Source organism: Gossypium hirsutum, chromosome D11, assembly GCF_007990345.1.
Source record: "Gossypium hirsutum isolate 1008001.06 chromosome D11, Gossypium_hirsutum_v2.1, whole genome shotgun sequence".
NCBI lineage: Eukaryota > Viridiplantae > Streptophyta > Magnoliopsida > Malvales > Malvaceae > Gossypium > Gossypium hirsutum.
In genome coordinates this window covers 2,657,722-2,670,590 of record NC_053447.1, presented here as the reverse complement: position 1 = coordinate 2,670,590, position 12,869 = coordinate 2,657,722, and the positions used below count along the sequence as shown (strand labels likewise).

Here is a 12,869-nt window from a genome sequence, read left to right as displayed (position 1 = left end):
CTCTTCAACTTTATGGATTTTCACCTTATGCCAAATCTTCAAATGGTTTGGTTCCTGCTCTACAATTACTTAAGAGATGCCCCCAACTTTTTTAGAACTAAAGACATAAGATACTCGGCTCTTCAATAATTTTTTAAAAAATTATACACTATTAGCACAATATGCTTTTTTTAATACAATACTAAAAATTAAAATAAAATAATATTATTTAAATTAATGTCAAATGAATGTCTGATAAAAATTTTAACCATAGTTTTATTCACAGAACATATTACGCTTTGAAACACCTTTTATCAAACCAAATTTCTTTTAGTACCAAACTTTTAGGAAAGGCAAATACTCAAGCACAGGGCCACCAAAGCAAGGGGGTAATGTTTCGGGGTATTATTGTCCTTCGAATTAGCGGCAAAAATAATGAAAGTTATGCATTTGTCAAAGCTACTAGTGAGCGTGTGAGAGTGAGTGGAGTGACAAAAATAGTGGGGGGATTTTGAAGGTAATTTGAAAAATCAACTTTTAGGTAGTGTTTTTTTTTAATAAGAAGATAATTTTTAGCGCATTTAAATTCGTTTTTATATTAATAATAATGTTCATACTAATTGAACTAAGGTTCAATTAATAAATAATATTTTTAATTTATCTTTTAAATTCTAAATCTATAAAAACTAATTTATACTCCAATCTATAAATCTTAATTCATTTTCATTAAATGTCATCATTGATTTTTCTTGATATATTCTTTCCGCATTAATCTTATTTTTTAAATATATATTAAATAATTAGTTTGTATTGGTGATATATACTAATTATAAATATATTAAATTATTTGTTACAATTTTATAAAAAAATTTATAACATTTCAGAAATAATATTGTTAAGAAAATAAAGAACCAATAATATAGATGTTTGGTATTATGATTAATATAAAATAAAAAATAATAAGTGAAATTAAATTAAAAAAATAATGTTACTCAAACTAATCAAAAGTTTAGATTATGTCTTTAGTATTTACCCTGAAAGTTGTTTCAAAATGAAATTATAACTCTAATTGTAGAAAATATTAGTAATGATTTATTTTTGTGGTTGAAATAATTTATTTAAATATTTTTACTTATTCCTTTACCATTGCAGGATGTACCCGCTATGGTATTTAAGTAATAAACTATTATGTATAAAAATTCCCTTTTTTATTAAATTTTATTTTTGAAATAATTATTCTATTTTTGTTTTGAATCATTATATTGTTCAAGTATTTAATTAGTTTTTTAGAATTTAATTTATTTTGTTTAATTAAAAGTGTGATGTTTTAATAGTATATTCAATTATTTGTTACATTATTTTAAAATATGTTTTTAAATTGAAGGTTTATTATATTAATAATATAAGTATTCCAAATATATTTTTTAAAAATTGAAAACCTAATTTGTTGATCAACAATAAATGTGAGAATATTCGATGAACTTTTAGTGCATAGATTTCATGCATAACCAGTTAATAATAAGTTGATACATCATTATTAGAGTAAAAAAAATATTGAAAGGTTTAAAAATAAATATAAATATTTTTATTATAAGAGGTAAATATTAATTATAACTATTAAACATAAATAATATAAAAACATCAAATTTGAAACTCGAAACCTAAAATCCGAAATCAATGCCTAAAACTCCAAATTGAATGAGAAACAAAATAATTATAATTAAAAGCATATATCATATTTAAAAGCTTTACCATTAGAAAATATTGTTTAAAAATTTAGAATCTTTAGATTAAAAAAAAAACACGAACACATGATAAATAAAAATTATCATATTCTTGTAGTGTAAATGTTGAGAGTAATTTCGGAAAATTGAAAATATATATTTTTATGAAACAAACAAAACAAAATAAAATCTTCAAAAAAATAACTTTGATTTTTTATTTTTGATTTTTGCTTTGACTGATGTTGCTTTTGAGCTACCAAAATTTTCCTTTTTATAGATCTAAATTTATTTGAACCTTTTTTTTTATATCGTCAAATTTTAAAAATATTTAATTAATAGATATTTAAATGTTAAATAGTTATAGAAAATATATTATTAAATAAATAAATTTTATTTATATTAAATTAAATGTATAAATTAACATTTTTAATTTTATTTATCAAGTTAACTATTTTTTAAATATAAAATCTAAAAATTTTCAAATTAAGATATAGTTATAGGGTTTAACAAATAATAAATTATTTAATTTAATTTAAATGATTTTTTTTAAATTATTTATTTAATTAAAATTGTATCTAATTCTAAAATTTTATGTTTATCTAATTAAATATTTATTTAAAGCATAAATTTAAGGCCCGTTCAAAAAATTTTGATCCATTAAAATTAATATTTTCAATTATCTAAAATTTTGCGCATGTTTTCTCTACAAAAATTATATCCAATTTTCTTTTTACAAGAAAAATGTAGAAAAAATTAAGCAGATAAGAGCTATTTATCACTTATAAGAATATTTTTAATTATTTCTATTTTATTTTATTTATTTAATGTTATATTATCCTATAAAACTTTACATTTAAAATTTTATTTTTTGTTTAAAATACGTGAAATGTTTAAAAATTAAGAATAAAATGTAGAATATAATTTTTTTATAATTTAAAATATATATTTATTAAACAATCTAATTATATTCCGTAATTAATTTTAAGTAATATGTCAAACAAATTTTATAACTTAAATTTTTAATATTTAATTTTTAACACTTATTTTTTAGCGCTTAACTTCTTAATTTATCGAACAGCACCTAACTTGAAAATTAATTATAGATAATATATATAATCTAAAATTAAAAAAATTTATTTAAGTTTAATTAATGAGTACTTTATTTTCAAAATCTTGTAAATATATGATTACAACCACGTCCAAATTTTTTTCAAAATTTTCAATTGAGTAATATTTTATTTAAGTTAAATTAAATAAAAATTATATTTGTGCCATGTGTTGTAATTTCAGTGTATATACCTGGTTATATAATATATATTATTAATTCTTAAAAAAATATAAAACTTTAATTTTTATGAATAACAATTTTAAATAATTGTTTTTATAAAATATTTATTTCTACCAATAACCTGTTGCGGCGAATTTAAAAGGCAAGCAAAGGACTTCCGCCTCCAAAAGAAAAATAGCATGTTTAATCTCTTCTAAAATAATAAAATAACATATGATTAAATTGTACTTTGATCTCTTAAAATGAAAAAAAATCTTTTAATCACTTAAAAAATGATAAAATTATGTTTTAACCTCTTAAAAATTTATAATTAAATTTCATCCCTTAATAAAAATTTTAAATTCACCTTACCTCTTGACCTTTAAAATTAAATTAGAAAAAAAATACACTTAAACTCACTTAAATTCATATTTTTCTCATAGTAATGATTTTTGTATAACAATCAAATAATTACAAATTTTATTGTAAATAGAAATTGAAAAAAATTCAGGGAAAAAAAAAAGCCTCAAGATTTCAAGACGTGCAAATGAAGTTTGTTTGAAACTCCAGATTATCCTACGAGGTGACTACCTGATTATCAACATAGCAATCCTACCAATTAAACTTATTTACCATTATAATTATCCTTTTTATCTATATCCACACCATATTTAAAAGTTTTTAAACGAGCATGAGGAGCGTATTTAGGTGGCTGGCAGGAGTCCTGATCCCTCTTAAAATAGAAAATCTTTTATTTAAGTTTTTAAAAAATTTTAATTAGTAAAGATAAAATTACATCTTGACCCCCTAAAAATGATAAAATTTTAATTTAATCCATTAAAAATTATAAAAATATAGGTTATTCAAATAGTGAAATTACATTTTTAGTTTCGTAAAAATTATAATTTAATTTCAATTCCCCCTTAAAAAAATTATAGTTTCGCCCGTGGCGAGTATGATAATCTCTTTAAATAAGCAACGATGGTATTGATGTGAGCTTGTGAGCTTGTGAGGTATGCATATATCTACAAGGGTCCTAATTGATGAAGGTGAAGAAATTAATTTAAGTCAGATATCAATAACTCTACCCTTATAATGATTAATATAATAACTAAATGCAATTTTGATGTCATTACACCATCCCTTACCAAGAACCCTATTAAAATAACGACGTAAAAGTTGAGGGAAATTATTTGAATTTAGACCAAGAAAAAGCAAAAGGAAAAGGGCAATAACTAGTACTTTGAAAAGCTCGAAAACATAATGTACCTAACGGCCAACCACACCAAAACCCAGAAAATCATGCCATCCTTTTTGCGTTTTAATTTATTTATTCGACCAAAATATTAATGAATGTTTAGAGTGCATCCTATCAATTTAAAACAATATATTCTTTCGAAAAATAAAGAATAAATTGTTCAAAAAAGAAGGAAAAAACCCTTGTAATGTCCTAAAAAAAATCATCTAACAGTTCACCGATGTGGGCCTACTAAGATGGGCTATATTCTCCTTTGAGAAAACCTTTCGGGTGCTTCCGACCCTATGAATTTGGGTAAAAAAACCCATAAATCTGGGGCAAGTTTTTAATGCTAGATTTTCAATCCAACTCATTATTTAAGGTAATGACATGTCAAGCATTTAACGACAGACTTAATATTTTTTAACTAACTTTTAAGTTTCTTATTTCCATTTTTTTTTTGCAAAGTTTTTAAATGTTGAATATTAGAATGACTAACATGAAACTTCTTAATCTGGTACGGAAATCCGTATCAAACTCGAATCCCAAAATTGTGTATGAGATTTAGTTACAAAGGATTAAAAAGCAGGCATTTTCAAGAGTAAATATTAATACCGGTATTAGTTGTTGTTTTTATCAATCATTGTTGAAGCAAAGAATCAAACAGGAGGAGAAAGTGGTGGGTGATTTGAAGGTTTGATTCATCTGTAACGGGCAGAGAGTCAGAATAAGAAATTGAGAGAGGAAAAGAAGTGTGGAGAGGAAGGAGGGAAAAGGGATCCTTTGTCCCTCATGCCCAAAGACATATATATAGGGAGTGTCCTTTGTCTGACAATGCTTGCACGGTCGAGTAGGTAACAAGTTTATTGCATGTCAACTATTGGCATGCATAATATTATGTGGTTTTGCTCTGACATTCTTCTTGCTGAAGTTGTAAAAGGTTGCCGCACCTTAGTGGTCCTCACTGAGGGCTCATAACGAATGGCCTCTCCATTGGATTGAGTTGGATTCGTGGATGGTTGGTTATGAATGACTTTGGACAAAGAGCCACCATAAAGGCTATGAAATGAAGGGCCGCTTGTGGCTAGCGAGGGGTGCTTGCCTAGGTTCTTGCAAGGCACCTATCGTTCTTCCACATGTCATTCTTAAAGGAGGGTATAACAATTATAATATTAGGAGAGTAAATATTAATATCAACCTTAATTTTTTTATCATTACAATATAGTTTGACGTATCATCTAAATGCTAAATAATTTTAACCACTACTTTAAATAAGTCTTTAACAATACTGATCTTGAGTCAAGATTTAGAGTTCTGTTTGTTAACCGGATTGGATCAAGTTTAACTTAGGTACGGATTGGATCAGGTTTAACTTAGGTACGATATTATACTAGTCAAGGTAAGACTGTGCAAAAGGCCAAACTGTTTACTTAGGCCAGATGAGATTTGGCCTATGTCAGTTTGACCTTGAGCCTACCTAATACTTTACTAAAATTTCAATTAAAAATAGGGTAAACTACACCTATGGTCACTTTTGTTTACCTTAGGTTACATTTCAGTCACTTACGTTATCGTGTTGTAACATTTTAGTCACTGAGCCATTAATTGTCGTTAAGCTGACGTGGCACGTTAAATCATCATTTCAAACAAAAACTTTAGGTTAAATTATACAATTGGTCCCCATAATTTTTCGTTTTGAGCAATTTAATTCTTTTATGTTCTTTTAACTTTTTTTTTCCATTCTCTTCTGCTTCTCCCTCTGTTTTTCTACCTTCTTTATTTCTTTTAACATACCAGGAAGTCGAATTGGTAGTGAAGAAAGAAGCATGGTATGGGTTTATGGGTTTTGGTTATAGGCAAATGATGACAGTCGACTTCCTACTTCTTTTTTCATTGCCAATTTGACTTCCTAATATGTTAAAAGAAATGGGAAAGGTATGAAAACAGAGGGAGAAACAAAAGAGAATGGAAAAAAAGAGAAAAGTTCAAAAAACATAAAAGAAAAAAAATTAAATTACTTAAAACGAAAAAAATATGGGAATCAATTGTATAATTTAACCTAAAATTTTGTTTCAAATGATGATTTAACGTGCCACGTCAGCTTACCGTTACACCATTAACGACGATTAATGGCTCAGTGACTAAAATGTTACAACATGATAACGTAAATGACTAAAACGTAACCTAAGGTAAACAAAAGTGACCATGGGTGTAGTTTAGCCTTAAAAATAAATTATTTATTTTAATTAAAAACATTTTAAAAATTTTAATATTAATATATTTTAAAGTTATTAAAAAAACAACTAGACATCCTTCTTAATATTTATATATATCATTAGAAATTTAATCTTTATATTATAACAATTAAAAAATATATTAAATAGCTAATAACTTCATGACCTAGTGGCAAGAATGTTATATTGTAAGTATGAGAGCTTGGATTTAATCCCAAACAACCCCATTCCTCTTTTCAAATTATAAAACCTAACTTAACTTGGCCTTGACTTTTAAGAGCCGATCAATTTTTAATTGGATCTTTTCATAAAAACCTTTAAATGTCACGAATCTACAGACCAAACTATTCAAAAGTTTTCATTTAAATTATTAAATTGTTAAAGTCGTACCTCCTATAATAATCAAAAACTCTCATTCCCCTTCTTTTTTATAGTTCAACTTTGTTTTCATAAAACCTTTGAACGTTATGAATTTACGAACCAAAATATAAATTGCTTTCTTCTCCAATCTTCAACACTAACTCTCAAGGCAAAATATAAATTGCTTTCTTCTCCAATCTTCAACACTAACTCTCAAATCAACTTGAATCTAAAATATGTTCTTTTACTCATCAACAAATACTGATCCACTACACCAGTCGATGCTCGCTAGCTAAACTTTCAAATAAAAACATTCAAATGGTTTAGCGATCATTTTATAACTTTTTGAAATTAAATAACCAAAAAATAAACTTATTAATAATTTAGTGATCTTAAATATTGTTTACCCGTAATTTATATTCCCAAGTCTATTTTCCAACTTGATGTTTTTTTTTTTTCAAATTCTTAAGGAATAATCCGAACCTTAGAACTTAACAATGATTAAATCCATAAGAAATAGATTAAAAGAAAAGAATAAGGGAAAAGAACAAAGATCGGAAACATTTTTGTCATAAACAAACCCCTATACTACATTCTGCACAAAATAGTAAAATGAAACAATATGAAAGTCAATCATCAAACAGCCTTACATGAAAAAGACAAAACAAAACAAAAATATACACGGACATGCCCTTCACATTCTACTAACAACTATCCTATCTTAAGACTCATCAAAAGTGAGTGTCAAAGACGAATACGTATTCAGTAAATATATGCTGAATTCAGAAAATCATATTCTCATACTCGTATCTGAATATGTATCGAGTATGATAACTTTAGGACAAACAAATAATAACAACCAGCAGCTGGCAACTTTATCCGATCAATGCACACTTCATGCAGCAGCAAAAAGAAAACAATCAAACCCAGGCCACGTAAACATGTTACGGAAGAATATTGTGTCTGCCATCCAAAAAACTGTGTTAAACTTGAACCCTAAATGCCATTTCCGTGAGGTCACTGGTGCGGTACGTTTCGGATATATGTAGATCGTTTATCAACAATAAATGGTCAGAGAGAAATATCAAGCAGGCACAAGCATGACTAAGTCGACCGATCCCATTTACCTCAAACAGCAACAGCTTGGCCAGTAACAGCATCATGGAGCTGCAAGGAACCGTCTTTCATCAAGTTAAGACTTAAGCTCTTGAACCTCTCTCTTGAATACTGTCTCGATGCCTTTCTCCAATCAGTGCCGGCTTTCATCATGGCAACAAATTCGTCATAACAGATTTGCCCGTCCTGAATAATCAAAGGTATATAGATTTTAAGCACCATGAAACTGAAAATGATTTAAGAAAAGAAAATTATTGAGAAAATGGAAGCTATACCTTGTCAGTGTCGACTTCACGCATGATGTCGTTCAGTGCATCAACATCAGTTTCACCCGATTCATCAGCTAATGCATCCCGTAACTCATCCAATTCAATATATCCACTCCCATCTTTGTCAAAGAACATAAATGCTCTGCGGAAATGCTCGTCATTTTCCATCTTTTGCAAGTGGATTGTCACTGCTACAAATTCCCCATAATCCAATACTCCATTTCCATCAACATCAGCCTGAAAAAAATTAGATCGCAACACAGAAAACACAAGTTAACATTCAAGTTCTTGCAGCATGCTAGTAGAACAGCTTCAAAGTGAAAACTGGACCGTACCACTTCCATTAACATCTTGATCTCTGGTTCAGCCAACTGCGAACCGACCTTTCGAAGGCCGGCCTTAAGCTCCTCGTACGAAACTTTTCCATCATTGTCTGTATCCATCAATGCGAACATATCTTTGATTACTTCAACCTCTTCTACTGATAAGTGCTCAGCAATTACCTGCAGCATTTACAAAACTAAATCACCTGCAGGAACTTGCACATTGCATGATGGCACAACGGTTTTGGATTTTAACTGACAAAATCACATAATCTGCCTAACAATACTTACCCGTAAAGCCTTCTTTTTAAATCTATTCATCACTGAAAACTGCTTGAGCCTGGCTCTCACAATATCTCCCAATGGAACATTCGGAGCTTTCTTTGTATTTTGCAACCAGGGATGTTCTGTGACCAAAAGAAAGGTTTCTGCTGATTAGAAATTCTAAAAAGTGAAATATTTCCATGCAAAAGAAACTTCTTCTGAGTAACTCACTGAGTACAGATCATAGTGCCCCACTATGCTCACTTCAATATCATTTCCCTTATAAATTCGGAAGAATATATACTAAAATTTAAACTAGATAAATGTATACATATGTCATCATTTGACACGGTCAGCATTTGACCGCACAAAGTTGCGTACAATGTTGAGTCATTTTCAGATGCCAAATGCTATAAACCCAAACCATACACTGCATAAAAGTAAGCTCAATGCTCAAATTCATTATGGAAGGATCTGTACTGTCAAGATGACCCTGACCTCACTCTTTATAACAATAATTTATAACATTTAGGCAGCAAGCACTTTGGGTCCTCAAATGCTATCTAAATGCTTTTAGCTAAGCACGCAATTAGCGCGTCCTCTCTATACCAACTGGAAATTCAGTATGATAAGGAACTGCCAGAGAACTTACCGAGCACCTGTTGAGCAGTCAACCGTTTCCTAGGATCCGGTTCTAACATCTGCCGAACAAGACTCTTTGCACTCTCTGAAACTTGAGGCCAAGGTTCTCTCTTGAAATCAATGACCCCTCTCAAAATTGCAAGAGCAACTCCCTGTTCAGTCTCTGGAAAAAAAGTACATGAAGGTACAAAATCAGTGTGTGTCTATCTATCTATATATGTATGAATGCCACATCTTCACGAGAGTGTCTGAAACAGCACAACCATGGAAAAGTAGAAAAGGAGTACCTGCCCAAAAGGGGGGAACCCCACATAATAAAATGTAAAGGATCACACCAGCACTCCACACATCAACCTCTGGTCCATAATTTCGCTTCAGAACTTCAGGGGCCATGTAATATGGACTCCCCACGATTTCAGAAAACTTCTCCCCTGTAAAAATAAATCCAATCTCAAATATCAAGCTGAAATCCATGAATGGATCTCCCTAAAACAGTAATCCAACTCCAAAAAACTCAAGATTTAGCGGTCGAACAAACATCCAACTAGCAATATCCAAAATCCAGTCAAATCAAAGAGTCCCACAGAAACAGGGGAAAACACAGAAATCCCCATAGCACTCAGCTTTGTCACAGAAACAAGCCAAAACCCACACAAAAAATACTTTATTCTATAAATTCAGAGTAGAAAAAGCGACCAAAACCCTTAAAATGAATTCAAAAACCCTTCTTCAACCACACAATTGGGGAAGCCAGGGAATTTTTTGAAGAAAAAGAATCCAACCCAAACTTTAAAAATCCAAAATTTTATCAGATGAAGTTCCAAACCATCAAGGAACCCACGTAAAACCTCAAAAAAATGGAATAAATAAATAATTAATTAATTACTCCACATACCAGGCTTAAAGAACACAGACAAACCAAAATCAATCACTCTTAGCGGCGCGTGTTCTTTCTTGTTAGCAAACAAAAAATTCTCGGGCTTCAAATCTCTATGCATAACGCCATTCTCGTGGCACATCCTAACCACCTCTGCTATCGTCTTCGCCACGTTCGCCGCCGCGCGTTCCGTGTAATGCCCCCTCGCTACTATCCTGTCGAACAATTCCCCTCCTTCACAAAGCTCCATAACCAAATGAACATTTTCATTGTCCTCGTACGTCGCTTTTAGCTTCACAATATTCGGGTGTTCCGGCAACGTTGACATTATAGCAACCTCGCGTCGGACGTCTTCGATGTCGACTGCTGTTCGGAGCTTCCGCTTGGAGATTGACTTGCACGCGAGGGCTTCGCGCGTTTCCCTGTCCGTGCAGAGGTAGGTGATCCCAAATTCACCTCGGCCGAGCTCGCGCCCGAGGATATACTTGTCCCCAATTCGAGTTCGGTGACTCAGTGGGATCACATCTTTCAGAACTCGGATCGGAGCCGGCGAGGCAACTTTCTCAGAGAACGGGTTCGGTTTCCTTTCCCGGGCTTTTTTCTTTCCCTTCTGGTTCTGGTCGGACCGGTTCGGTTTACTCTCCGGACTCTCGTCCGGTCTAACGCAAGCGTTACAGTTTCCCATAACAAAAAAGAATTCAAAGAACAACGGAAAAAAACTAAGCCGCCGACGTTGCGGGGTAGGTGGGCGGACGACGGCGGAAGAAGGCGGAGAAAGGAAGAAAGAAATGAAATGAAATGAATGAAAACGCGGGGTGAACTGGTCAGTCGAGAAAAACGGGGGGTTTTGAAATTTCTTCTTAGTATGATTTTGATTATTATTTTATTAATAGATTTTTGGGAAAAATGATTATTTAATTGTTAATATAATGATCTTTTTCTTAATGTGATTAATTGGTTAATTAGTATGAAATGTGGAGCGAAATGATTCGTCTTCATAAACAAAGTCAATATGCTGTAAATTTGCACCGTCACATTTCGGGATTTTTTTATCAAATATTTTATAACATGTATACTTTTTTTAATTATCTTAATTTTAAAAAAATTATGTAATTTATATTGTAGGTTGGTTTTTACCTATTAAATTAATTATATATGACATGCAACTACATGTGTCACAGTTATATTTTATATTTATTTTGTAATTTTGTTAAATAATTTGATATGATTATGTATTTTCCTGCGTTCTTGTTTTTCAAAAATAGGATGTCCAGCTGTATTTAAATAAAAAATAAATTTCTTTTAAATGTATTTTGACAAGGGAATCTTCCAAAAAAATATAAATTAAGTTAATTTTTTCAATTCTTTTTATCTAGAAAAAATTTTGAAGCAGCGGAAAACAATCTAATGATTTTTTGGACCCACAAGATGAAAAACTTATTGCTTTAATCCCAGCCGTTGCTTTTTATTATTCCAAGACAGCCATCCGTTTTTAATTTTTCTTTTTTTCTTTTTCCCCTCAAAATTTAAAACAAAAAAATCTATTGTCGACAGTTGTATACACATAGAAAATATAGGCGGATGCCAATGCATCTAGAAGTTTTTTTGTTTTTTTGGTATAACTCAATTTGAGAATTAGGTGTATTTTGATATCTAAATTTTGTAATTAGATTTATTTTAGTCTTTGAATTTAGATTCTATCGAAGATTTGATAATATGATTAGTGCTATTGAAACATGATTGGATTGGTCAATCAAACTGATTGAATAAAAAAACTAGAACAAAAATCAACAGTTGAATATGTTGAACCGATTTAATGTTTTTATGATTTTTTAATTAATTATTTAAATCATTGTTGGTCTGATGATTGAATCGATAACCAGTGATTTGACTGAAATCACCAATTTGGTTATTAAAACATCGAATGTAATACTCTAAAATTGTATCACGTCATCGCTAAAAAATTTATATAATTTGTTAAAATTTCAAGTATATGGCACAACTTTAGAGTGTCACATCATCAAACTTTTTATATTTTTCAATTTTAGAAATAAAAATAGATCTAATTGTTAAATTTAAGTGTTAAAGTGAACCAAAAAATTATAAGTACCAAAGTGAACGTCTAATTATCAAGTTCAAAGGCCAAAACTTATATTATCCATTTAATCTGTTGTTTTTACTATTCATGTATAAAATACTAACCCATTAAATATCACTAATTTTGTTTTTAATTTAAATGCATTATATATAAACATGCTAGTTGAAGCAAAAATTTCATTTACTTATTATAATTATTTTTTTGGAAGTCAAACTATACATTGATAAATCCATTAAATAATTATTTGACGGTCTCATAAGTACTACAATATTATTTTGTTACTATCTAAATTATTATTAATTATTATTATTAGGTAATACATCTTTTTTGGACGATGCTTAACTATTTGGTTCGGTTGCAACTTGCACTTAGTATGAGGAGTTGCTCAAAATATTTGACCTACTTTATTGCTGTTTTTTTTTTCTTTCTTTCTTGATGGGTTGGTTGCTTAATTTTTATTTTTATTTTTGAAAGCAATG

General features: G+C 29.7%; 1 protein-coding gene across 2 annotated transcripts; it reads right to left on the bottom strand.

Moving 5' to 3' along the window:
• Window positions 1-7,353: 7,353 nt before the first annotated feature.
• LOC121202964 (calcium-dependent protein kinase 10) lies at window positions 7,354-11,362 on the bottom strand. 2 transcript variants are annotated; one of them, XM_041105487.1, is made up of 8 exons: window positions 10,311-11,167; window positions 9,703-9,846; window positions 9,426-9,578; window positions 8,801-8,916; window positions 8,522-8,689; window positions 8,193-8,423; window positions 7,929-8,103; window positions 7,354-7,764 (listed from the first exon to the last, which is right to left on the bottom strand). In XM_041105487.1, the coding sequence occupies exons 1-7, from the start codon at window positions 10,975-10,977 to the stop codon at window positions 7,930-7,932; spliced, it is 1,653 nt and encodes a 550-aa protein (XP_040961421.1). In that variant the 5' UTR covers window positions 10,978-11,167; the 3' UTR covers window positions 7,354-7,764; window position 7,929. The 2 variants fall into 2 exon arrangements, with proteins under 2 accessions (XP_040961421.1, XP_040961422.1); XM_041105488.1 differs by having other exon boundaries at window positions 7,354-8,103; window positions 10,311-11,362.
• Window positions 11,363-12,869: the final 1,507 nt, after the last annotated feature.